The 27758-nt window shown below is 42.1% G+C and overlaps 4 protein-coding genes across 8 annotated transcripts in view; 2 read left to right on the forward strand and 2 right to left on the reverse strand.

The window, feature by feature from the left end:
* Positions 1-526: 526 nt before the first annotated feature.
* LOC6617513 (B-cell CLL/lymphoma 9-like protein) lies at positions 527-11073 on the reverse strand. Of its 4 annotated transcripts, none has more exons than XM_032724912.1 (11): positions 10506-11072; positions 7053-10444; positions 3821-4298; positions 3646-3752; positions 3102-3576; positions 2846-3034; positions 2586-2774; positions 1986-2096; positions 1411-1462; positions 1234-1349; positions 527-1060 (listed from the first exon to the last, which is right to left on the reverse strand). In XM_032724912.1, exons 1-11 carry the CDS (start codon positions 10881-10883, stop codon positions 902-904), a joined length of 5646 nt encoding a protein of 1881 aa, XP_032580803.1. In that variant the 5' UTR covers positions 10884-11072; the 3' UTR covers positions 527-901. The 4 variants fall into 4 exon arrangements, with proteins under 4 accessions (XP_032580803.1, XP_032580802.1, XP_032580804.1 ...); XM_032724911.1 differs by having other exon boundaries at positions 3646-3755; XM_032724913.1 differs by lacking the exons at positions 527-1060; positions 2586-2774; positions 2846-3034; ... (1 more) ...; positions 3646-3752; positions 3821-4298 and having other exon boundaries at positions 1258-1349; positions 10506-11073.
* Positions 11074-11884: 811 nt separating this feature from the next.
* Positions 11885-13627, forward strand: LOC6617514 (RNA-binding protein NOB1). Its single transcript, XM_002041794.2, has 2 exons — positions 11885-12047; positions 12107-13627. Exons 1-2 carry the CDS (start codon positions 11973-11975, stop codon positions 13439-13441), a joined length of 1410 nt encoding a protein of 469 aa, XP_002041830.2. The 5' UTR covers positions 11885-11972; the 3' UTR covers positions 13442-13627.
* A 24-nt stretch (positions 13628-13651) lies between these two features.
* LOC6617516 (NAD(P)H-hydrate epimerase) lies at positions 13652-14972 on the reverse strand. Its single transcript, XM_002041796.2, has 2 exons — positions 14180-14972; positions 13652-14121 (listed from the first exon to the last, which is right to left on the reverse strand). The coding sequence occupies exons 1-2, from the start codon at positions 14782-14784 to the stop codon at positions 13899-13901; spliced, it is 828 nt and encodes a 275-aa protein (XP_002041832.2). The 5' UTR covers positions 14785-14972; the 3' UTR covers positions 13652-13898.
* A 280-nt stretch (positions 14973-15252) lies between these two features.
* The window catches only part of LOC6617517, a 57487-nt gene continuing 44981 nt past the window's right edge, over positions 15253-27758 (forward strand). The window contains exons 1-2 of one of the 2 annotated variants that reach the window (XM_002041797.2): positions 15253-15512; positions 16059-16124. The gene's annotated coding sequence lies outside the window, so the exon portion shown is untranslated. The remainder of the gene's footprint in view (positions 15513-16058; positions 16125-27758) is intronic. The other variant, XM_032725013.1, reaches the window with a different exon arrangement.

The following is a 27758-nucleotide window of genomic DNA, read 5'->3' on the forward strand; positions in this document are numbered from 1 at the left end:
CGTCGAGCAACCACAATTTTATATTATTTGTAGCCATAGAACTGCAATCTATCATTCAGCTATTTATTTCAATTCAATCATCACTGACTGTCAATGGATTCGTGCTCTTGAGACTGGGTGCGAGCCATTGGTGACTACTGGAGCTGCTCCTCCCGATCCAACCCCAACCCCTCCCCAACCGCCCCCCGAAAATCCAAACCCCTTCCACTTGCACCGCGTGTTGTGCAACTCTGCCCCAAGCCGTCATCTGTAATTCACCTTGGCAGGCATGTGAGTGCGATGCACACGCAGCATCCACAAAGCCCAGCCCCACTACGCCCACATTGCCGCCGGCCACGCCCCCCGTCGCCCACAAAAGAACAGCTGTCAATGGTTGTTTACAGAGCAACAGAGACAGCTGTCACGCAGGAAACAGGGACAGCGGCAGAAGTTCGATGAACCCGCCAACTTGAAGTCAACATTATGTAAATATACATATAAACAATTTATATTTCGTCAAACTAAATTAACAAAAAAAAAAAAAAAAAAACATGACGGGATGTCTTATTCGGTTTAATAGCGTTTGATACAATTTACAATTAAAATACATTCATATGTATAACATGATAATATGGTTTCAAACGCGTCTGTTCGTGTCGTTCAACGCAATTGAATTCGTTTTTCTAAATGCAGCCGTAAGAATGACTGATTATTTCAAAATTATACTGATTGCATTTAGATGTCAGATGATGACATGTAATTCGGCCTCATTCAGCCCATGGTTGTCGCCCGATTGGCGTCGATGTGTGTGTGGAAATGCTCTGTGTTTCTGCTTTTGGTGAGTGGAAATGCTGCGAGTTTTTTTTTTTAATTTTGTTAGCTTTTTGTAATTCGGAATTTGTGGCGTGTTTGCAATTGACATCTAGCGACGCTTGACGCGCTCGATAAACTTGGTTTTATTCAAAGCCCGACTGCCGGCATTCGGATCCATCATGCGGTTCCAGTCGGTTTGACCCACCACAAAACCGATGGCTCGCATCTTCTTCTGCGAGCGCTTTTCCTCGATGTCAGCCCATCGCACCTAAAACAGATTGAAGGCGTTTTAGTGAATACAACTCGATAACAAAATGCTAGGAAGCATTTGTTACACTCGGATAATTTACTTTCTCAGCCAGAAGAGATGGCAATACATATAGCTATCCTCTTCTTGGTCAAGTTTTCGTTTCTCAATAGCTAGCCTTTGCACGCACTTACCCGCTTCTTGCCATCGGCCGAGTTTGTGGGTGGTTTCCAATCCTCCAGCTGGAGATAGTCCGCCATGCTGGTGGTCCTGCGGTTCTGCATCAGGCGCTTGGTGCCATCCAAGCGGGCTGAAACAAGAAATTCGTTTTGTGGGAGCGACCAACTGAGAACAAGTTCTTGGGGACTCACCTAGATTATCCTCGGTGGTGTCGCATTCCCATTTGCTTTTCAGGAAGCCGCACTGTACGGTGAGCACACGAAACGCACGATTGGGTGAGGTGGGCCGGATTCAATGGAGTGCAATGGGAGAATTTCAGGATATTTTAGAGGCGTGTTTACCGATACGATGACCACAACCCAGTTAGTCAATAGTTTCCCTATTATTTCAGAATGCCCCACTGACTGACTGGATTAATTCTGGGCGAATAATCAGACTAATTAACAGCGACTACTTGTTAGTCCAAAAGCGCAAACTAATAAGCTAAGCATATTAAATAGTTATCAACTAAAAGCAATGTTAAATCACAGGCTTTAAACGCATATATATACATATATGAATCTTATATCTTAGAAGTCGAGTTATTAAAGCTCTACACATTTCTTAAGATATTTGTACATCAAATTGGATATAGGAATCCAATCATATAGCAAATAAGCAATCATTTAATAATACCCCCTTAATTTCTTCTACGGAAACACCGCACACATGTACATGTGTCTCAAAATGAATCCAATCAGTCGATGCAATTAGTGGTAAGACTTACATAGTTGGAGGCGTCGGCGCTATTGCTGTCGTCTGTCTCCTCGACAGCCGCATCCTCGAGTGCCGCGGATGCTCCCACAGTTGCGCCAACGTCGGCGCATGCATTATCGTCCTGGAAATGAAACGAAGCCGCCATAAATCAACAAAACGTTCGCTTGACCCAGCTTGCATAGTTGTCTTTACTAAAAGCTTAATTGTAAGTTCGAAATTGTTTCTTAGATTAGGACTAGCGGAGCACATATTGCATGTCAGAATATATATAAATATATATATAAATTATAGGGATTCAATACCAGTTTAGAACTTAGGCTAGTATCGTTAGCTTTCCTATCGTTTTCACTTAGCGTGTTCGCTTTTTTTTTTATGTTTTTTTTTTTTTTTTTGAAATGACTTGGCCCGGCCAGGTTAGCATTAAAGGTATCATTGTGTATATGTATGTAAAGTAATGGCTTAAACAGTAAACATGACTAGATTTTGATTCAACTGAAAAACTCCGAACTGGCCAAAGACCCACCGGCCAGTTCAAGAGCTTCATCAACTCCTGCTCGGCGGCGACACAGAAGAAGCCACCGTAGCGTCGCACCGCCTAGTGCATAGTTACCGTAGCCATGCCTTCAACGTCTTCCATCTCGACGACGTTTTCGAGGAGTGAGCTCACGTCCAGTTTGATGTAATGCATCGGTGTGTTGCACCAGTTGTCCAGCACCACACGGATATCGTGCTCGGTGCGCTGGTGGGAGTTTCTACCAAGGCACGTTTCTAGATCGCAGTGCAGGTCCACTATGTAGGGCTATAGTGAATAGAAAGAATATATATGTAACATTCCCACAAGAAGCTTCGATTCGTTGACCATGGACCCACCACAAAATTCGAGTCTTTGGCGTGGCAATAAAATTCATTCAGTGTGCGCAGCGAATTATTGTTGCAATCCACGATTACGAAATCGTACAGATTGTCGCTAAGTGTCTTTTTGAACGATTTGACAAGGCATTGCATGTATGCCTCTTCCATGGTGTCATCATACTCGTACAAAATTTCCTTTTTGGGTATCTGCAGATGGTAAGCAATGGAATATAGTAAAACTAATAACCTAACACTTAGTTACACTTCTTCTCACCTTCTTGCCCGTTTTGGGGCACTTCTCATCGTAGTCGTTTTCAATGAGGAAATAATCATCGATGCTTAGAATGCGCGGATTGGCACCGCCCATCTGCAGTTCCTTCTCCTTGATGAGACGTGCTACATGCGATTTGCCGCAGCCAGGAGGACCGCGCAAAATAATACAGATGCGCTTGGGACGGTTTATGCGACCGGGATACAAAAGCACTTCGTCCAATGAGAACGTATTGCGATTCTCACTGGTCGCCACGGACATCTCCAGATTGGGAGCCATCATTGGGTCGGAAGGTCTATCATTGGCATTGGCTGCCGAGGGAAAAAGTGACATAGCTGGCGCCGGAGCAGCCACCTTATCCGAATTTCCAGGGATGGGATTGTACTGCTCCTGAGCATTTCCCTGATTACATATTTTCATCGATGGCGGCGGTGGCAGCTCTTCGTTGTCATCATCGAAAACAATAGATTGTAGGTTACTGATAAAAAAAATGGAAGCATTGTATACAGCGAGCACTAAAAAAAAGGCATTAATATGTTGAACTTACTCTTCACCTTCGGAAATATCTTCGAGATCATTGCGTTCTTCATTTTCCTGGAACCCATCGGCCTGGTCCTGGAATTCGCTCTGGTTGCGGACTTCATTGTGGGCCTGCTGCTGGGTTATATTCATAGACAGGATTAGATACTAACATAGAGGCTTGTACTGCGCTGACCACTTACCCCATCGCCCTGTTCGGGATTTGTGATGCTACGTTCTTCAACCGTATTCGATTGGATTTGTAGGTTTTGATTGAACGTCATTAGCTCCCCGTTCTTTTGCTGTTTATTTTTTTTCTTATTCTTGCGCTTGGTCCCTGCTCCTCCGAGTCTACCTGGTCCCGCTGTCATACCACGGCCACCTGTCATCGCCTGGTTGTGATCTCCTCCCATTACACCGGGCATTCCCAAGCGATTCGATCCCGTGAGCGAGGAGTGGCCATACTCGAAGGTCTTCATTGCTTTAAATTCTGGAATTCCGTCGGCGGGATTGGGACCGGATGGCCCATCGATGGGGTTGCCATCACCCGACTTGTGGCCATAATCGATCACCTTGGCGGCAGTTGGGTTATTGGAATAGTCGAATACCTTCAACGGTCGATAAATGGCATCATCGTGGTTCGGGCGGCCATGGAACTGTTGCTGCTTCTGCTGCTCCGGCCTTTAGTTTTGGTTTGTTTTGTTTTTTTTTAGTGATGGAAGGTGGTAGGTGGGACACACCATTGGCGATTTTAGTATACAATGGTTACGTTTACGTTGGTTTATTTATTATTTGGCGGCAATTTGTGTGGTTTATTTCATATTTTTGGTATTGTATGTATATTATTATTTTTTCAGGTTTTTAATGTTTAAAAACCAAAAGAAAAACACTTGAACTTTTACTTCGGATAAAATTTACTAAAATAGTTGTTTGTTTAAGTTAAGATAAGGGGGCGTGGCAGTGGTCAATGGGGCAGGTGCACTATCTATGTACATGTCCCACTGGCCTCAAAATTGCAGGTCAGCATGGAAAGATTCATTTACTTTTGGCTCTAAGCTTAGAATAGGCAAGCAACATTGCTTAAAAATATAATCAAAATAGCATCACAACGTAACAAAATGCTTAAGTACTCAAATCTTAATTAATTCGGAAAATGTCGCCTTGATTTTGGAAACGGAAATAGCTAACAAAATTGCATAGATAAGCGGACAAAGAATCAAAAAATTGGAACGAATTAAATTGGTAAATCATTTAAATCATAGCTTTTTGCCAATATGAATATATGTATTATAGCAACAAATGACGGCTATTTCATCTCAAAGGCTTTGTGATGTTTTATTAATCGGACAATAGATAATTTATAAAAGAGTGCTTTATTGTTTAACATAGCATATTGCGGACAATACTGCTTGTTTAAGATACAAAATTAGAATCGGATATAGGAAAGCGGACGAATTTAGATGTGTTTGATTCCAAAACCTTATCAAGTGCATTTCCAACGAAATATCTATTGGTTTGTTCAACAAACATCAATGACATTTGGCAGTCAAATTCGTAAAGATATCAGTTTTTAAACAGATCCTGGAATAATCCCTATGACTAATCAATTGGATATATCAACTATGTTTAAAGATTAACCAGAGCCAATGTTTAGCGATCGGATGTATATATTTAATGAATGATATTGAAAGATTCATTTGCAGACGGACAGTTGATCATAGAACGAAATTAAAAAGGATCTCCCCCAAGAACGTTGTGTTTTGTCTTCCTTTATTGATATTTAATTCCATAGTATATATTTAACAATTGGACTTAAATAATTTCGCGCTAAAAAATTTTTACATAGTACTCGAATTGAGAGATTGTTGTTGCAAAGCAAAGAAGTTACTTATATAACTGCGTCGATTTGAAACGAACAAATAATATATAATAATTAGGTGAGAGCTTGGTCTATTTCTAAGTGATATTGCAGGGCAGAAGAAAGTAAAAATAGTTTACACCACGGAGCAACAAAATTAGATCCATATACGATATTTTTTATTTATTTTTTTTTAATTTGTCTTCTGCGAATATGGCAGATGCGTATGCGTGAATCCTTAATCTTAATATTATAGATCTTTCTCTGACTTCTGGACGCTGCATGTATATATAGCTAGTTATATATTTAAGTATGTTTATTTTCGAGGAGGTTTCACGATCTGCCCTCCCTCGATAGCCGCCCCCCAAACAAAGTCTGTCCTCTGTCGCCTAATCAGATCCCGAATTCGAGAGTTCAGAGATCAGATCCTGTGCTCCTGCCGCCGTTGCTGGTGCTTCCTACCGCCCCCTTCTCTTGCTGCACAGACAATGGATCAGACACAGATTGGTGGATTTGTGGATATATGCATATATATGCATATATATGCATATGTATCGGGGACATCGCCAACAATCAATACCACCGTTTAGATATTCGTTTGCGTGTTGGTTTTCGTATTCGATTTTTTTATCGTTCGTTTGTAAGATTGTTTTAATTATGTTTTTATATTCAGTATTTATATATCAGTATTGCATAAAAGTAGAAGAGAAGAAGAAAAAAACGGGGTTGGAATCGAAATTCCAGCATTAAAGATAACTAGAAAAAGGCCTGCACAAGTTAACTAAATTAAATTTGATGATATCAATACAGATACAGATAGAGAAAGTGAAAGGGGTACAAAATGAGGGTAAGGGGATCGAGCGGAATTGTGCCCAACGATTCCCTCCAATGAGAACGATACATATATATATATATATATCTATAGGCTATCTGAACATCAGGCCGTTTGAGAAGGCATCTCACGGATATGCGTAATGTGAAAGAGAGCTGAATAAATAAGCATTCGAAAACGTTGCATCAGATTTCAGATATTCGTAAACCCATCGGTAGGGGATAGTACGTACACTCGGACAAACAATCACTCGACGGCCCACAGGTTTTAGATAATGTTTGGGTTTACCCCAACGCATGGATTGATTATGCATAATAATGGACTGATTATTCATAATTAAACACTTAAAACAGTAACTATAAGTGCAAATAGCAGCTGTACTTTATACAAAATCAACGAATTACTGAATGGTTAATGTTGTTTAAGGTTGTATTAACGTTTCAAAGATAATTTGTAAGCATGCAGCCCTACATTTAACTTCCCCAAAACGAACATATTTGCAGACTGTATCATTGAAATGAATACTAAAAGCAAGTGCTCTTGAGAAGATAACGTTCCCATATCTTCCACAGACAATCAGACAGTTAATATTGGAATTTAGGAGAGCATAAAGTGGGGAAAGAATCTTCTTCTTTCCCCGTTCCCCAATTTTAGTCAAGATATAACATTTCGATATTATTGTATACGTAGTGAAAAAATATTCATTCAAGTCGGAAAAAATTAAAAACAGATTGAGGACACATACCCGTCATTCCAGTTCTTCCGATTGTTGTTTCCGCCTCCTCCACCTCCGCCTGGATTTCCAAAGCGGTTGCCGAAGTTTCTGGGTCCTCTCGGCGGTCCTGCGCCCAGATCATCGTCGCCAAAACCCGGACCCGGTGGGCCGCCTTGGCGGCGGAAGGGATTATCACTGATTGGTCCACCGTTGAAACCGCGCATGTTGGGACCGGGTCCATTGGGCCCCATGTGGGGTCGTAGACCGCCAAACGGCGGACCGCCGAAGTCATCACGTCGCGGACCGAAAGGACCATCGGGTCCGCGAGGTCCGAAGTTGCGGGAACCCGGACGCGGTCCGAAATTGGGGCCAAAGTTTGGTCCAAAGTTGGGGCCATTGTGTCTGAAGTGTGGTCCGAAATTCGGACCCGGACCCGGTCCATTTGGTCTAATAAACGGCCCTCTAGGGCCAAAGTTGGGCCCGAAGTTGGGTCCGAAGTTTCCACGTGGTCCTGGGCCGTTGGGTCCAAAGTTCCTGCCCGGTGGTCCAAAGTTAGGTGGACCATTGTTATCCAAGTCAATGAAGTTATTTCCAGGCACTTGATTTGGTCCAAAGACATCGAAGCGTGATCCATCGTTTTGACCTGGACCAGGACCTGGACGTCCGCCTGGTCCGTTTCCGGGACCAAAGCCACCAGGTGGGCCATTTTTGTCCGGTTTCTCACCGCTATTGGTGCTCACCGAGTCGCGGGAATCCTGCGACTTGTTTTCGTTGCCGCTGTTCTTCTTGCGCTGCCACTCGGCGAAGGACAATGGACGTCCATCCGTGCCCGATTCATGATCCTCGCGTTGCTCGTGACGATCGCGCTGCTCGCGCCCCTGCACATTGGCCACCGCCTGGGAGAGATTGTTGATGAAATTTGGATCCTTGAGGGCCTTGCTTAGAGATTCGTCGCCCTTCTTGGCGGCGGACTGGTCGTCCGGCTGTTTTTTAGATTCATCAGGCGCTTTTGGATCTCCTGAATCCTTGAGCACCACATTGAAGACCGAGGACGATTTATTCTTGTTACTGCCATCGTCCACCAAATCCAGACCGGGTATGCCATCGTTCTTCTTGAAAATGCGGCCCATGGGCGTGTCGGGCGCGTCCTGTACCACCTCTTCCTCCTCATCGTCGTCGTCCAGGGAAATGGTGAATATGGGCTGCTCCTCCTTGACTTGCTTAGCGGGTATTTGTGTGGGAGCAGCGCTTTGCCGGCGCTTGCCAAAATTGGTGGAAACCGGAGGAGGCTGCGTGGGCGGAACCACTGTCGGATCTGGCACTACTGGTGCAGCCGGGACTTTGACTTCGGGCGGCAGCAGGGATGGAATTGGTGGATCCACAGGGGGAGCTGTCGTTTTTGCTTTCTTTGCATCAGATGAATTTTCATTTGATGTCGCCGACTTGGTTAGACTTCCCTGGTTGGATTCCTCTGGCTGCTTGTCCAATGTCTGTTGGATGGCTTCCTTGGTGGTTTCGTACTGGTTGTGCATCCCCGGTGGTGGTCCTTGGTTGCCTTTGAATGCAGGAACTCCTGCGCTTTCGAAGGGGCGATTCTCTTTTCCAAAATGACCAGCATTTCCGGACTGCCTGTTGCCGTGTCCGAAGTTCGGACCCGATCCGGGTCCCTGGTCACCAAAGCCACTTTCCGGCCAAGGACCCTGATCAGCAAAATGTCCCCGGTCTTGGAAGGGATCCTCATTTGGCTGCTGATCCGCGGTTATGGATGCACCTACGGCTGCTTCCTTCTGTTTTTCTGTGGTCGAGCCTCCTGCCGAACCACCCATCTGCAGTTGGCGACGTCGGCGCATCTGCTCCCTTCTCTCGGCGATGCGACGGCGCTGCTTCTCGAACTCCTCCTCGTAGCGGCGATACTCGTCGCGATCCGGATGGTTGGCATTGGCGAGCTTCCATTCTTCGAACTGCTGCTCCCACTGGTCAAACAGGCGATCGAAACTGGCCTCGTCCAGATCGGATGATTGCTGTTGATTGCGGTTCTGCTGCGACTGATTATTGGACTGCTGGTAGGGCGCATTCGACTGATTGAAGCTGTTGCGCTGATTGTAACTGCCACGATTTTGATTGTAGCCGCCTGGACCAGAATCCCCACCGCCTCTCTCATCAGAAAATCCCTGGTTACGATTGTTATCCCGTCGATTGTTCTGGCGGCGATTGTTACTAAAGTTATTATTATTACTGCCGGGTCCGCTTCCACGTCCAGCAAAACTGTCCTGGCTTTGGTTGCCTCCACTATCATCTCCAAAGCCGCCACCTCCGCCGCCAAAGTTGCTTCCTCCTGAACTACCTTGATCTTGGTTATTGTAACTGTTGCCATATTTGCCAAAATCGGACTGTGGGTTCTTGATGAATGGATTCTTGCTTTGGTTTCCATCTCCACCTCCATCTCCCCAACTATTGCGGCTATTTTGGATGCTATTTGGCTTGTTGTTGGTCCTCATTGGCGGTGTGTCGATGTCGGAATTGATTTCTTGCCAGCGATTTGGGCGGGCATTCTGTGGCTGGCTGCTATTGTTTTGCTGCTGATGGTCCTGTGACGGATCACTTATACTCGGTGGTGGTCCGCTCATCCAGGAATTCGGGTTTTGATGCTGCTGATTGGGATTCGGAACGCTTGGCGGTGGTTCGCTCATCCAACGATTCTGTTGCTGATCCCCGCCAGACGGCGCTTGATTTGAAGTCCCATCCCAGCGGCGATTGGTGTTATTGTTGGTGTTGGTGTTATTGTTAAATGACGTTCCATTCCAGCGATTGTTGACATCATTTGCCGGCGGCGGGCCATTCCAGCGATTTGGTTGCCCGGTATTATCAGGCGGCGGACCACTGGTATCCCAGGGAGGACGATTATTGTTATTTCCCCACTGGCCATGGTCCATATTGTTTGAATGCGGCTGCTGCTGCCGCGGTGTTGGTCTCTGCAGATTTGGCGGTGGCTGCTGGAGATTGGGAAATCCCTGGTTGTCTGGCCCGGCATTGTTGTAGTTCATCTGGTTCATTTGACCGCCAACATATCTGTTTGGCGGCGGCTGCTGCATTGGCGGTGGTCCCGGCCACATGCTTTGGATGTCATTCGGATGCTGATTGTATCCGCCTTTTTGTGGTGGCGGCGGCGGCTGGTTGTACATCTGCGGCTGGGCCATGATCTTACCGGGCAGTGGCGGCACTCCCGCGACGGCCACGGTTGTAGTTGGCTGCACCGGCGCGGCGCTGACGCCTTGGTAATAGGTATGTGCGACAGGATAGGCCTGTGGCCCGGGAGCAGCGACCACAGGGACGGGTGCTGGTGCAGGAGTCGCTACCATAGGAGCAGGCACGCCTTGAATCGCGGTAGTTGTGGCCGCGGCTGCTGCCATTTCACGCTTGTACTAAAGGGTTGGAAGACTACTATAGCAATATGATCGCCGATAACTAATTGATTAGACCCACCTGTTCGCCGTACTGGGCATGCCACTTGGCGTACTCCTCCTGGTACGTCTGCCACTGTTGCCAGTGGTGCTGCAGGGCGTACTGCTGCTCGGGTGTCATGGCCGCGTACTGGGCGGCCGTATACTGTTGATAGGGGTTGCCAGCCCCCGTCGCCTGCCCGCTGCTATAGGGGTTGAATCCGGGGTCCGTTGTGACTGTGGCTGCAGCAGTGACTATGGCTGCAGAGGCCCCGACTGATGAGAGTGCTCCGGATCCGGCGGACGCATCCGACGGAGGCGGAGGGGGCGGGGCGTCCGGCAGCGGTGGCGGAACCGACGGTTGCGGAGGTAGAGCGGCAGTTGGAGCCACTACGGCGGCGGTTTGCCATTGGCCCCACATACCGTATCCACTGGATTGATTAGCCTATTAGCGGATAACACGCCTATACCGGTCGGTTGGGCTTTCACTTAATCCCGCGGATTAGCTCCGTTCCGTTAAAATCGACCACCTTTCACTAATTCCGTTTGCTATCTGAACGAATTGATAATGAAAACTTCGCCATATTCGGCTTGAAAACTAGAGATGGAACTGTCAGCTAAATGGGGCAGGCAGTGTGACCGTGTTGCGATTGTACATCCATGTATCGCAAGCAGCCTAGAATATCCCATTGCCACATAATATAAGATTATAAATTTTAATGTAATTAGCTTGCTTAACTAAATTAATAATAACTATAGAACTTGAATTAATAATAGGAAAATACTCGAAAAAATAAGCAAAAAAATCAATCTCCAGCAGTCAGATATGAATGTGTAAGTAGTTATGGCCGATATCTCCCTGCGATAATAAAATGATATCTTAAAAAAATATATCTTAAAATAGAAGATTTAAAAATAAAAAATAAATGAAAAACTAATAAAAGAATATAAATTTGAATAAACACAGCTTGCCTAACTGTGTATTGATAATAAGAAAAAGATGTTAAAAAACAAACAAGAAGATCAAGCTGGCAGACCTTCTAAAAAACTTTTTTGAAAATCTCCAGCAAACTAATAAATTTCTCAATTAAGGCATTTTACTAAATTTTCTCTTATCTGTTAACATGAAATATATGTTAAGTGATGTCATATTTTGTTAGTTAAATTTGTTATTTTTCCAACAGTCCGGTCGAAAGTTTAAGTAGTTATGGCCGATATCTCACTGTAATAATAAAATAAAATCTTATAAAAGTATATTTTAACATATATTAAGTTGATAGATCATTTAATTGAGAAGATCTAAATAAAATTTTAAGGAATGCATTTGCCTAACTCTTAAAAATGTAAAATGCAATTAACTTAAATAAAATCCCAAATTCGTAAACCCATTTTGGTATTTTTAGCATACCCGATCGTAACGTTCGCAGCACGGCCACACTAATCCCGACACGTGCAGAAATTGTTATTTTTTTGCCGTACGTTGTTTTTCATGTGAAAACTAGCATTGAAAATGGCCGAAACGAGCGAAAAGATCAAGTTCCTGGTGGCGGACACCACAGCCTTCATAAACGCCGTGCCCCTGAACGTAAGTCACTCACAGTTTCCCCATTCGAACCATCTAAAGCCACCACTGATCCCCTCCAGGAATACGCGGAGCAGGTGCTCACCGTGCCGGATGTGGTGGCCGAGGTGCGCAACAAGCGCCAGATTCGCCGCCTCTGCGTCCTGCCCTTCGACCTCCAGGTGCGCGAGCCTCGTCCGGAGAACATTAAACACTGCGTGGAGTTCGCCAAGAAAACGGGCGACTACGCGAGTCTCTCGGGGATCGATCTGAAAGTGATCTCGCTCACCTACGAACTGGAAGCAGAACACGTGGGCACTGATCACCTGCGCCAGGAGCCCGTGATGGCTCAGACGATTGCGTCCAAGGATAAGCCTGAGGAGATGCAGGATGCTAATAACAGGAGATTGGTCGGTTGGTACATGCCCGAGGGCGAAGAAGAGGAGGATTCCGAGGAGGAAGATGATTACTCCCAGGAAGAGGATGATGCTGAGGATGATCAGGAAGGCAATGAATCCCCAGACACTGTTAAAGCCGCCATCGAAGCCCAATTGGCCGGCAAGGAACTATTTGCCAGCGAGTCCATCCAACAGGAGGAGGAACAAGACCAGGAGCCCAGTCAGGAGGAGCTGGACAAGCTGTTCGAGCAGCTCAAATGCGCACCCAGTGCCGAGGAAGAGCAAGAGCTCTCGGAACTGCTCGTTTCCCAGCCGGCCGATGTAGATGAGGAGACATCCGAGCCACAGGAAGCCAAAAAGAACCAAAATCTCGACGAGGATGTGGGTGACGATGGCTGGATTACGCACTCAAACATAAAGAAGGCCAAGAAAGCGCTCGAGGGCAAGGTGGAAACGGATGAAGTGCCGCCCGTTGCCTGCATGACCACCGATTATGCGCTGCAGAACGTGCTCAAGCAGCTCAATCTCCACCTGGCCGCCCTCAATGGCCGGATCATCAAACAGTTGCGCACGTACATACTGCGCTGCTATGCCTGCTACAAGACCACCAGCATCATGACCAAGGTGTTCTGCCCCAATTGTGGCAACAAGACGCTTAAACGCGTGGCCGTCAGTCTGGACGAGAACGGTCGCCAGGTGATTCACATCAATACGCGTCGTCCGCTGACCAATAAGTACAAGAACCAGAGCCTGCCGCGCTTCCAAGGCGGCAAGCACTCGCGGAATCCGATCCTGTTCGAGGACCAGCCCATGCCCAGGCAGATGCCTTCGCGCGTGGCCAAAACCAAGACGAACGCTCTGGATCAGGACTACACGGCCGGATTCTCGCCCTTCGTGTTGCGCGACGTGGACTCCAAGTCCGCCATGCTGCGCTCCAAGGGCAACCTCAAGGAGTGGGCCAGGAACAACAACTTCGAGGAGGATCGCCGGCGCAAAAACTACAATCGCTTGTACAAGTAGATTACTCCGGGCAGTAATGGGCTAGTTCTATATTAGCTTTTCAATCGTAGACTTTATATAATATGTAATATATAAAATAAAACCCAAGGGAGAAGCTGAAACTTTGTAAAATGCTACCAGAGAAGCTTTTCATATAGTTACAAGCGTTATTTTTTAACAGAATAAATCATTTTTTTTAATATAAAATATGGAGTTTTTCTTTGATTCTTATTACTTTTAGGATTCCAATATTTATTTACAATGTTAGAAGCTAGAAAACCTTTATTTGTCATTAGCTAGCATTAAGTTTAATTTTTTTTATCGAAAATAAATCTGTTTTTGATTGAACATTGTGTTTGCTGATCCTGGAAATCAAAAGAGTCGCTGTTTCAACCAAGAATTCATTTGAAATGATGGAAAACCAGACTTTGCAGCTCAGGACTCCATCGTTTATTGGAAAACAGCATAAATGCAGAAATCACAGCTTGACGCACAGCTCGTTGCCCGGATAAACGGGCAGATTAAGTTCGTATTTGCGCTGCAGGGCGGGTGGCACGAATCTGCCGCCCAAGTAGTGATGTTCGCCGCGGAATTGGCGGGCACAGAGTTTCGGGGCAGTCAGGGAGATGAGCAGCGCCGGCTCCACGTCGCATTCGGTCAGCTTGCCCTTCTCCACATCCCAGCCGCTGGGAATGTCCACGCTGCAAGGCGGACGCATCATTACCTTAGGATTGGCTAGTAAAACGAAATGAATCCCACCTGGCAATTGGCAGTTTGGTCTGCTGCATCAGTTCCACGACGGCGACGAAGTCCGCTCGCACCGGCGGCTTGAAACTGAATCCGAAGAGCGCGTCCAGGATGAGGTCATAGTCACGGGCGGCACTCTCCACCGACGGACACTCCTTCACGTCGCAGATGTCCATCTGTTGGCACTGGTGGCTGAGGTTCTCGAACAGCGGCTTGGCCGTCGGCTTGGGATAGTAGATGGTGGGTGTGTAGCCCATGAGGGCGAGGTGCCGGGCGGCCACCAAGCCGTCGCCGCCATTGTTTCCCGGTCCACAGCAAACGAGAATCCGCGGATGCTTCTCCGCCGGGAAGCATTTGGCCACCGCATGGGCGCAGCTCAAGCCCGCCAGCTCCATTAGCTGGTCCACACTGAACTTGTACTCATTGAATAGTTCCTGGTCAACGGCGATGGCCTCCTTTTGATTTAGATACTTTAAATCCATTCTTTTGCCGACGTAAAATCGTTTGTTTTTCGGCGGTGACCTTTGTGCTTCAATGCTTTTTCTGGCGAGCAGGGGGTGGAGTGTGCGGACGATGGGCCTCAAGGACGAGCCAAGTCGACGGCAAATCAGGCTCATAGATTTCGGGTTTTATCTATCTATATTTCCTTGGGGAAATCAATTTTATATGTTTGGGTTGTTTAAAAATAAACTTTCAAGTTCTCAAACAGCTGATTGCAGAGTTGCCAGACGGCGAGAAAATACAACTGCTACTCAGACAGTGATGCCAAATGCCGATCAGCAAAAGTTCTTAAATTTGGCTACAAGATATATAAGCAGCTTATACGTTTTTGGTTATCTACAGCTTAATTCTGAAATAAATGTGTTTATATTGATGCATTACTAAATAAGTAAGAACGTTTTGATTAGCGGGAAGTGCTGAAAACTAGCTAGATACTAGAAAAAATACTAGCTTTTTTATCACGGAGCCCCACCACGATCGGTGTGGTGCGAGTCTCGGGTGCGCACATCTGACGTGGTATCTTTTAGCACATTTGCGTCAGCAACGTGGAATATTTCGACTTCCCAACGCGGCCACACTTCAGTATCTTGTTTTCGCGATCAGCGATCGGTTCGTTAGTGTTGTTTGGTTTGTTATTTCGTTGTTATCCGTCGGTTTCTTTTAGCGGAGTTTGTTTTCGGTGGTTTCGTTCTGTTTTCATTCTTTTTTTTTTTTCTGTGCCGTGTGAGTTGCGCGCACGCGCAACCAGCGAAATTGCTAAATAAAGAAATTCAAACGTTGCAAGTGGCAGCGTTTCTCGACGTCAACGGCGACGCAGCGCAGGCGCAGCAGCAGCAGAACAACGGTAAATGTCGTCAAGATTGTGCAAGTTGCGCGCGCTGCAGGTGTTTGTTTTTGTTTGTTCGCCACTTAAACAATTTCAATTTCAACTAACTGCAAAACAAATTTAAATGAATACTGGCGAGCAAACGATATAAAAATGCAAATAAATGTGATTTAAATTATTCTGCAAAGTATTTAATATTCGAGAAGCAAATAACATAAAAAGTACCCACAACAATTAAAACCCCATTAAAAAGCCCGTTAAACTTATTTAATTGCCGTCATATAGCAAATTGTTGGATATTTTATGAAAAGTAATGCCTATAAAAATGCAAACATTCATGCACATACGAAAGTGAACAACTTAAGCAATAATAAATTACTAAGGTGTCATTTAAATTACATTATAATAATTAATATTTATCAGAGGTGTACGCCCGTATTAAACAAACAAGTTTTTGAGATTCGCAAAAATTTTGAAATTGTGAAGAAAAATCCCCTTCTTAGACTTGAGTTAATTATTTTTTTTCTGTTGTTTCTGAGTGCTTTGTTGCTTTTTTATTTCAAGAATCAAATGGAATTGGATTTCGCCTCAATGAGCAGTTAATTGGAATTACGTTCGACTGGAAGTGAGGTAAGTTTTTGCTGTTGTACGCGTTTTCATGTTTAATTATTTTGCGACACGTTCGCCGAGAACTTTCACTGGTTTTTACATGCATAAACAAGTCGGAAGGAAAACAATTCGTGGATGGGGGGCGAAAATATTGAGCAACTTTTTTTTTGGTTTTTGCATTTACATTCGACAATCCGACAATTACACTTTCTGTTTTGGATTGCATTTCGTTTATTAAATTTGGATTTGGTTCGGTTTTGGGTTTCTTTTTTTCCGTTTTGGCCTAAGCCGCCGAGTGGAAAGTTCCGGATTAATATTTCTATGTCGTTACCTGCCGCCCAACCGCATGTAGATAATATATTTTTCTCCTACTCATGCACTGGACAAAAGTAATGTATTTTATTAAGTATGTGAATAAAATTGCTTGCTTTATTTGCACCAGATAAGCAAACAAATATAAACGTATAAAAATATAAATGAAACATACAAGCTGTAATGAAAGTCAACTAAAATAAATTGAACAAAAGTAACAAATGTACATGCATACGTATATGCATAACACACAAATGTTGTTAATGCTCACACATGTTGTATGCCATAAAAAGTAAAAAACGCAATGTTTACCGCAATTTGTTCGAGTGGCACAATTCGTTTTAAAATTATGGAAATATTTCATAAATGCCTGGGAATTTCGATGCATTTCTGTCCCAATTCCTTCCCGGTTTCCTCTGCTGATGCAAATTTTTCGGGTCGTTACAGCAGGTTTATTGCCTCTTTCCTCTCTCTCTCCCCCTCCCCACCCCTCGCAGTTCTTCCCTTCCAGCCCTACTTCCTCCGCGGAGCGAACAGGTAACGCAGAGAAGAGGGTAGTGGAGGGCAAAGGTGAGAGGTGAGTGGCAAGAGGCGAAATAAGGGACACCAGGTAAACGCGATCGGAGAGCAGAAAGCAGGGAAAAGCAGCAGCTGCTCAACTACATGTACATTTTACCTTTTGTTTGGCTCGCTTTTTCCCTCCAGTGCTTCTTCTTGGCGGCTTCCTGTGGGCACAGTGGTGCGAAAAGCGCAGACAGTGGTTAAATTATCATAAGATTCATTGGAATGGTATCAACAAACCAAAAAAAAAAACATATTATTTTGTACTATTATTACTTTTTATTAATGTTTAGCAATAACCATTTATACAAGTAATGATATTCTTTTAATTTTGCTTTGACCCACTGTGCCATTTTGGTAGTGCTGATTACCTGGTTCGCGCTTCTTCTTCTTCTCCTTCTGCCGCCGTGATTTGCTGCCCCTTGTATTGTTGTTTGTGTTGCTGTAGTTATTGTTGTTTATTTTTCTCTTATATTCCTCAACTTCTTCGTAGTTTGCTTTTATTGCTAAAATGTGTCTCGACAGGCGGTTTTTCTCTGTTTCTTACTTTTCATGCATATAGTATATTTGTACCTATCTCGGCTTTTTGCATTTATTGTGTCTGCCTTTTAGTGCATCTTGTGGGGCTTCACTTTGGCTTAAACAAGAAGAAGAAGAAGAAGAAGCTGAGGAGAAGGCAGCGGAGGCAGAGAAGAAGAAGAGGCATTAAGCTGCAGTTGGCCTTCAACTAAACTTTGACTTCAACTTTGTCGTAAGTCGAAAATGAATTTCAATGTGCTGAGTGTGTCGGTTTAGAGCTGTTTTTATTTTCCCAAAGCTAATTGAAATGCTTCTAAGGTGCACTACAAAAAATTAGGGCGCTATTCGTACCATTATAAGCTTAATAATTTTATAATTTTATAAAACATAATTTATGTAAAATATCAATTACATATTGTCGTTTTTAATTAAAAATAGACGACTGCATATGTATATTCTGTGTGGCACAGCCAGGAAAAGAGAAAGAGACCGCTAGTTGCTGAGAGAAAGAGACAACAGCTGGCTTATCGCTTTGGAATAAGCTGGAAAATGGAAATAAAAACTGAAAGTGAAATTGATAAGCGAAAATGGGTGACAAGTTGAATGGGTTACAAAACTACAAAGTTGCTGAAAGAGATGGAGAGATTGCAGGCGAAAGAGAGGTCAGAGCTTAGTCATTCTCTTATTGTTGCCGTCTCTCTCGTTTGCATTCGTAAGTGCACTTGTTAACATGTTCTACTTGAATATACTAGTGAGTATCAGATAGTATGTGCGAACTTCACTGCGTTACTGCTGTTGAACCTTTGACCTTGATTGCGTATCGGAGTTATTCCCGCCGAGTGATTCAATCGTTTGCTCCACAATCGCGATCGCGCCTAGCGCCTATCAAACAAAGTCTACCCCATGTAATGCCATTCGTGTGTTCTTTTTGTGCCACGATTGTGTTCCAGGGGCCAACTGATACTGATAAGTTTCTATTTCCATGAAAACAATCATATAAAAGAAGCAGTAGTAGCGGCAGCAGACTGCAGCGAAAAACTGACTGACATGGCCGGTTTTTCGGACGCAGATCGGGGGCAATCCCAATGGGATTAAGTTGGCTTATCTTTTATTGTTCCGAATCGCAGTTTAGCGGCAGGTAGGCATAGCCATTCCACAACGAGCACTTAAAGGTAGAAATACACAACACACCGAAAAACGAAAAACACGAAACATGAAACACGAAAATGTTGGCTCGGCCAGCAAACAGTTTTCGGCAAATTCTTTGGGGAGTGCTGCAAACCGGCTAGAGGATGTCAGAAAAAAAACATAAACAACTTTAATAAAAACAAGACAGTACGTTCAAATTTCTCACAGCTCTGGCAGCAACGAAGTTTGGCTGCTCTATATCTCTGAAATTAAAAACAAAAACCAATTTGTTATAAACTAAACACATTTGAAAAATCCAGCGCATGCATTTATTTGCCAAATATACTTTCTTATCTATGCAACTGTTAAGCGTTGCAATTGTAGAAATAAAGCAAAAGCAAACCTTAATAAAAAAATAATTTTATTAAGCATTTTGAACCCAATTTCGAAACAATTGAATCAAAAACAAAACAGAAAACGCATTTCTAGTCATTCAACTCAAAACCCCCAAAAAAGTCCCCCCAAAAAAAGGGGATACTACATATATTAAGAGGGGAAGAGCCAGGGAAAAAATAGAGATGGAAAATGTACAAAACTAAAAGCCGGATGGATTAAATTGGGATTTATGCCCAAACGCACTCGTGGCATATGTAATGCACCCCTCTTCCACTTTGTTTTTGTTTTATTTTTTAGTTGTGCTCCTAAGCCCCGAGACCCCCCACCCACTGTTTTTCTGGTATCACTTCCACCTGTACGCTCTTCATTTTGGGTGTGTTTTTTTTTGCCCCGTTGTCGAGGGCGGGCAGATAAAAATGTTGAAACAATAACCAAGGTAATTCCCAGGAGGCATTGCCTGGATGCGGGGATATAACTGCCTGTCCCGGTCTTTTCTGCCCGAGATTTTGGAGCATTTGCAAGTATTTTTGGGGCTGTTGGTTGTTTATTTTTTTTATTATTTTTTTTTACCTATTTTGCAGTTGGTTTTTTTTATTGCAAAGGCTGAGCGAGGTTATTTCAAGCAAAGTGTTGTGCATTTCCATCTAGCGCCCCATATGGAAATTGCACTTCCTGGCAGTTTCGGGGGAAAATCGGCAAAGTTGGCACGCCCAGGATGGTTGCATATGCACTTTTTATGTAAGTCAGCAAATTGACTCTGCTTTCCGCACATTTTGCTGGGCTAGACTTTGGTCTGCGGAAAAATTGTGAAAGATGCTGGATGAGATTTGTCGAATAGAAAGAATGGAACGGGCCAAAAAGGAAAGAATTCCTGAATGGAATGTTTTAAAAGCAATTTCCCACTTTAGATATGTTTCAGTTGCAGGGTAAGGAATTTGCGGAATAAGTCTATGGAGTAAATTGAAGGACATGCCTTACACTGTTTTCTGCCAATCTACTTAAGACTTTAATATTTATTTAGCAATTATTATTTACCACAACAAAGGTTTCTTGATTCATGCAAATAGTTGCTAACATATATTGCTAAAATATACACCCTTACCCTAAATCCGCGCTGTGGTTAGGTTTTGATTAATCGAAATAATAAATGATTATTTCGCTGGCGTGTGAAAAGCTGACGGATAAACACAAACCAGTAGCTTTTCCCGCCTTTTTTTCAATATCGAATGTGTGTTATGAATTACTTTGACCACTTGTGCAATAATGAGATGAAAAACAATTTTATCGCCGCTCCCGCTTGTTGTTGTGGTTGTGGATGGTTGTTTTTGTATTTTTATTTTTTTTGCAGCTATCAAATTGGAATTCCAATTAAATGGCTCTTGGACTGGGAAAATTGCATTAAAATCCCAGCGACATGATTCAATCAAACCGGAGGGGAAAATGAATTGTGGCGAAAAGTCAACAACAAAGTCAGCAACAATAGCGGATAAAGTGATGCATGTATGAATGATATATGGCAAATAATACCGCTATATGTTACATAATGTTTGCATTGGCTTAGAAAGCAGGAAGTGCCCAGGGAATCGGTTTAAAATCGCTCAGTTGGCGGCACTTCAGATGGCCTTGTCCGCTGCCCCCTTAACCCTACCAATTAACCCAATCAATTGAGATTGAGCCCACACACACACACGCACACCAAATAAATGCTCAGGCAATCATCGGTTGCATTTTGTTGTGCATGCCCACAAATTAACATGTTTTGCACGGCCAACGCAACAAAATGCTGCAGGTTTTCCCAGAGAGTTACCTGTTCCAAAAAGGAGTGGGCCTCAAAAAAGGAGGTGAAGTTCAGCTGATAGTTATGAATGAAGTCTTGAGAAGACGGGCAATATAAATTAAATTAGTTTTATCCACTCAATTATCGGAAATCATATCTTGCATTTAAGGTACACGCTTTCCAACATTTTATCATGCTAATTTCGTGTATATGATATGAGCTTGCGAGTTTGGGTATTTAATTAATTGCACATTTTTTGTTCGCCTTCCCTTTCTTTCATTCTATTATGCTAATTTATTTGGAATTTCGTGTAAATAGTGAAACGTGATGAATGTTGTAAGGCAATTATGGCTTATCACAAATGAAATGCATTTAAATGAATGCCGAAATAGCAATTAACTCTATGAATTTATTTAATTGGTAACTTATACATGTGGTACATACATACACACACATTTGGCATTGTTTATTTACGTTTTAAAATGCCAGAAAATCAGTGTAACAATTAAATTTTAATTACTCTTGCGTTTAAATTCTTGAAAAGAAGCTTTCTTGCACCTATAAAATGCCATAGTCCGTGAAAATATGAAATTCCTTGAATATCGCGAATACTTTGGGATTTTAATAAAAATGAAAACTATTTTCCATGGAAACGAAGTGAAATAATCGGTGGATCCAGTATAGAACAGGATGGCTGTCACTCAGAAAGGATTCCACGAAAGAGTTGCCTTATGCTCGAAATTCTTAGTTTTTTAAGCATTTTCCTTTTGTGCGCAAGCAAACAAACAGAATGTTTGTTAAAATGAAACGAAACATAACCGCAACGCAGTTTAAGACAGACATGAGCCCCTTTTCCGCCAAACTGGGTCTCCAAACTCCGACAACCAACTGTAATTGAAGTTGAAACAGTTGAGCCAGTAAACTCTGTGCTATATAACATGACAACACAGCCACAACAAACATCGCAAAAAATGAGGGAAAATGTGCAATTGCATGAGATACAGATACCGCAGGGGACAAAATGAAATGAGGATATGACTGCGGGTGAGGGAAAAGTGGTCCATGCACAGCAAGAAATCGGGGAATATTCTAGTTCTAGTAACTAAAACTTTCAGTTTCTATTTAATTACTTAATCTGTGACACACAATTTTTCTGTGTGCAAATGTGACATATGCACATGAGTATTATTCACATGGACTACTCGACTCTAATGCTGCTTTGTCTCGTGCCAAAGGCTGAGAAAGGGATATGGGGGATCGGGGGAATCCCCTACTGGATCCAAGCGAGCCTCACCCTTCCGAGATGTCCAACAGCTGATGGCAAATGTCAATCTGCCGACAAGTGTAGGTCAATGCAAATTATGAGAATCGAGCGCAATGGGGGATTGGTTTCAAGAGCGCAAAGCCAAGACAGCTGACAGAGACAGCTGGGGGAAAAAAAGGTGAAATTCAGGGAAAGGGTGACAAACACGACACATTTCCAGGAGGTCACCACTTAGTCGGATGAGCCGAGCCGTGCAGCAAAGTATTAAATTAAATGTCAAACGGACATGTTGACTATCGACCAAACGGACTTGCCATCGATAAAAGTCAAAATGAGGGGGCTTATACACAAAAATTATATGCCCATGACAGGGAAATCAAATGAGATACAATGGCTTATTAAATACAAATCAATCAATTAAACATTGTTCAATGTGTATAAATGAAATTACTCCGAAGATAAGACTCTTTAAGCAAAAATGCCCTCGACTATTTAAAACAATACTGCATCAGGTCGAAAAATAGCCAAGTAAAAGCCACAAGCTGGCGAAGATTTACTGCCCAAGTTGGTGACCCATGGCGACACAATTCTTCCATTTGGAAATTGCCCAACCAGGCATCCAAACCACCTCCACCTAGTTGTTTATTTAATTTAACATTTTTCAATGTTGCAATTGTTTGTCGTCTGGTTTTTTGGAGATTTGACAATGCCAACGACGCGATAAGCGGATGGAAAAATCTGAAAAGAAATAAAAATGCGAGAGAAACAAGACCCACAAACCGAGAAAAAAGACAGTGCACCGAAAAGTGTTCGCTTCAATTCCATTTATCATTTACGCATGATAAGCCCGATAAGCATTCCCTTTGTGCCGCTCTCCTGGCCAGTCACGCCCCCTTTTTTCACTCAAATGTATCCCCGCATTTGTATCCGAATATACTTGCTGTCATCCAAGAGAATTCGAAATTCGTAAGCTGGCAAATCGCTGGACCTTAAATGGAAATATCGAATTCGTATTGCGGAAAAGTTGCGCTCGGCCAACGGAAAAGTTTCGCAAAAATAGGCAAAAGTTGTTCTGTTTCCTTGTTTTTCCCATCTAACTTCGAATGCTATTCACCGTATATTGTGTTAAAGAACTAAAAACAAGCCAGAGTTGAATAGATATCGAAAAATTCGCTTTGCTATCGAAACATTAATAATGATCGATTATTAGCTTGCTCAATACAGAGCAACATTAAAGTAATAAACTAAATAAATTAGTCATACGTATTGTGTTTCTCCCGTTTAATAGACTTGTAAATTCTACTTTACCTTATTACTTTAAATACTTACTGACACAATTGTTTATCGTTTGTATAAATTGTAAAGTGTCGCACTGAAAAAAGTAAATCCATGTCACAATCGAAACATATTTATTGATGACGAATAAAATCCTTTTCAACAGATTGATTAATTAATTGTTTACATTGATTGTGTCTCTTTGCTCATCATTAATCTTATCAATATAACGGGCGATTATCTGTTTGATGGTGCATTTAATAAGTGGTTAATAATAACTGTTTGTGGACTGGCTTTTATGGCCATTTTATTTGGCTTCCACACAATTTCCACTTGAATTTTAAAACGTTTTCCATCTGCATTTTTTCTGTTTTTTTTTTCCGCCCATTTCAGTCTGCTGCTTTCGGCCAAGCGAAATCACCTTGATTTTGTGGGTTAGTTCGTTTCGGTTCGGTTTAGTTGAGATGACGATATGGGGGGCTGGGTTCACTTTCGTTTTAACCCATGTTCGACCCTCGGGGCTGCAAAAGAGATTACGTTTTGGCCCTACGAATTGTGTTGGCTTCGTTTTTTTTGCTGTTACTGTTGCTCTATCTGTCTCGCTTCAGGTGTTTATTTTGCAATGTGCACCTACATATATGTTTGTATATTTATACATATACCTATGTATATGCCTAACTGGATCCATGTATATACATAAATATCTGTATATATGTACATATGGTGCCTTTGTTGCTGCTCGTTACGCTTCAGTTTGGAAAATCACGCTTTATTGCATTTCAAAACCGATTTGCTTTGGCCCATGACGAGTTACTGCGGGTAGAGGGGCTGCCAAAGGGGCTAAACAAAAAATTCCCATGCATCATAATAAAAAAGGAGAAGAAAAAAACACAATCTGTGGGAGATCAGTGCATATCAGGTTTGCTTTATTAATTATTAAATCAATACATTTTTATAACTTATTCATAGCCATTATATATTTTTCTTTGTGTAGTGCAACATCTGCGTTGATGTTTTTATGCAGCTATAAAAACGACCACTCTCCATCAAACTTACAAAAAACAACACGAACTCCCCAACTGAGCAAAATTAAACTATGGAAATCAATTTGCTCGCCAAATGCGTTAAAATCATCAACTTTCCATAATTAGCCAGTCTTTTTATTTATGTTTTATCTATTTTAAAAGGGTATATGTCCTTATTGACAAGTGCGTAAAGTTCCTACACTTATATTCTGAAAAAATTATTTAAACGATAACATTTTGGCTCCATTGTTTGTTCTTTTCGATAATAATAAGTTTTTTTTATCGAAACATTGGAAATATTCTTCAAATTTCCATTCGTAAATATCGAATTTTACGAATTGCCTCATTTCCGTCATTAAATAATCCGTTTTTTGGACACAATTTAAAAAATAATATTGCAAATCTTGAATGTCATACCTCGCTGAGCTCGTAATTAAATTTCCAATCAAACTGTGTTCAAAAATGCAAATTCTGTTTTTTCGCCATTTTTTGCAAATTTTGCCCTTTCCAAAAATGGGAAAATTGACCCAAAAATTAATTTTCCTAAATTCTTCAAAAAGTGATAGGGATCGTTAGCACTGGTAATATCTCGTCAAAACAGTTATTCTTTCGTCTATATGACAATTTTCAGCGAAGTTATGACGAAAATTCCGTTTTTAAATATCAAGTTCTTGACAAAAGCCGATTTTCCGAATTTCGGTCATCAAATAATCCGTTTTTTTACCACAACTTTAAAAATAATAGCCTGAATATGGAATGTTATACCTCGTTGAGCTCGTAATTAAATTTCCAATCAAACTGTGTTCAAGAATGAAAATTCTATGTTTTCGTAATTTTTTGCAAATTTTGATGATGTTACCCCTTTCCAAAAATGCGAAAATTTACCCAAAAATTAATTTCCCCAAATTCTTCAAAAAGTGATAGGGATCGTTAGCACTGCTAATTAGCTGCTCAAAACAGTTATTCATTTATCTATATGACAATTTTTAGCGATTTTATGACAAAAACCCATCTTTAATATCGATTTCTTTGCCAAAAGTCGTTTTCCCAATTTTCCGTGTTTTCGCGTATGTCCCTTAAAATTTTTAAGGGTATCTAATAGTCAAGGCGTTCGGCTATGCCAATTCTTTTGTGTTTTTTAATAAACAATTAAAAAACCATTTGGCACCGTGACATGCGAGGGGAATCCCCCCGCTACGTGACTCACAAATGAAGGCAGAAAACTGAAGCTAAAAATAATTATAAGATGTTCAGCAAAAATGACTAAACGATGGAGTTTCTTGCTCTATCTCCCCAATGGCTACTTCTTTTACTTTTTTATTTATTTTATTTTATTTTGCTGGCTCGGTTTCGGTTATATTTGTATTTGTATTTGTGTGCCTGTGCATGTACGGGGTTCATGAACCTGTCGAGTGTTTATCAATTATTATTATGGGAGATTTGTTGGCTTGTTTGTGTCGGCGGGTGTTTTGGACTTTACAGTGGAGCCTGGCTTGTGCGAAACATGCCTTACTTACTCGCTAATAGGTATATTATAGCCAAATGTAATGATTTAGTGAAAAACTTCACTTCTTCATACAAAATGTATATGAAAAATGAATGCATCTAGTGAAGTTTTTATCCTGAGGCGAAACATATTTTCATTCCACTACTTTAATGTAACGAAAGAAATTGCACATAAAGTACTGGGGGGAAACAGAGCAAGAAGTTGGCAATGGAAGAATGAAGTGAATGAATGCAGAAGGGGCGAATGAGGAGGGGGTAAACCGAAAGGGGAGCAAAAACACAAACTCGATTTGCGCACCAAATTGACTGTAAAATGTGCAATCTGCAAGTTAATAATCGCCAGACGAATGTGCCTGCAATTTGAGCAGGACAAAAAGCAAAAAAGCAACAAAAACGGTAATAAAAACTACAAAAATAACACGAAAAGCCACATAAGCATGGGCCAATTAAAAAACAACAATAGTTGTACTATACGTATACATAATATTACACGAAAGAAAAATAAACATACACAAAAATGTGGAGAAAACTAAAACATAACTAAACAAACCGAAACAAAAACAACGATATCAGCAACATGTACGACAACAGCCAACAGCAGCAACAATAAAATTACAACAACAGCATTTTCAACAACAATTTCTACAACAACAACAACAAAGCATCAGTCAAGCGGCAAATGCGCAAAAAACACTTGAAAATGCTTTTTTCCAAGCCAAAGACTTTTGTCGACAAGATGACTTTTGGGAGTGTACTCAGTACACTGCGCGACATAAGTTATACTCATTAACCTACTAATAATGCAAAATCGAATACACTTGCATTTCTACTTGTTTACGATTTTTTGCAAAATTAACGTCACAAAACATAAATAGCTTTACATTTAGCACCCGCACCTTACACTTTTGAGGTAGTTGGGAAAGAAGAAGATGAATAAAACATCATAAAGTCCCCGAGACAAGAGCCCGAACCCAGTTCCAAAAATCATTCCAACAACGTGGGAGCTCAATTACAAGGAAGAAAGAAGCGAAGAAAAATAATATAATATCTGTTTGTATTGTTGCAAGAGCAAAGGAGTTGAAACCCGAATAAAACTGAGGCTCGAATCTCCCAAATGAATCACAATTTGTAACTGCTGATGGTGAAAGGATACTCGAATTTCGAAGAAGAAATCAACAAATTATCGGCGCAAGAAGAACGCAATGCACTCGAAAAATGCTATTCTTAAGAAAGTGTATTCTTAAAGACAACCCAACTATCCTCTCTAGCTGATGTACATATAATCGAAAATCCATAATATCTAGCAGCTTTCCTTTGACACCTTTCCCTTTTTTTCTCTCTCTGCTAGTTCCTTCTTTCCGCCGCTTTTTTTTTTATTGTCGTTGGCCAATTTATGGTAGTTAAGCTTCTCCTGCTGCTTGGTCCTTTTTCCTAGCGCTTCCTTCGCTACTTTGTCGACTGCTGCTGCTGCCTGCAAATGATGCTGTAATTTATTTGCCTTTGTCATTGCACTTGGCCGGGGTCTTACACTCGTGCATATACCTATATATGTACATATACATATATATATATACATACTTACCCTCCTGGCTTCTATCTTTTTGGCCACTTGTGGCAGTTTTGTTGGCGGATCCTCGGCGATGCCTGCGAATGGCTGCTCATAAATTTCTGCTGCTTGCATTTGCGTATGTTGCCCATCGTCGGCGCAGCTGCTGCTTCTTCGACTATCGATACACCGGGAAAAATGCAGCACTTCATTCGCTTAATTGATACAGCAAAATAGGAACACAAAAAGATTAACACAAATAGTGAATTTGTACAACAAATCTTAGTTATAATTATAAATATATGTTTATATAATATGTTGGCATCATTTACTTCTTTTGCTCAAT

Source organism: Drosophila sechellia, chromosome X (assembly GCF_004382195.2).
Source record: "Drosophila sechellia strain sech25 chromosome X, ASM438219v1, whole genome shotgun sequence".
Lineage (NCBI taxonomy): Eukaryota > Metazoa > Arthropoda > Insecta > Diptera > Drosophilidae > Drosophila > Drosophila sechellia.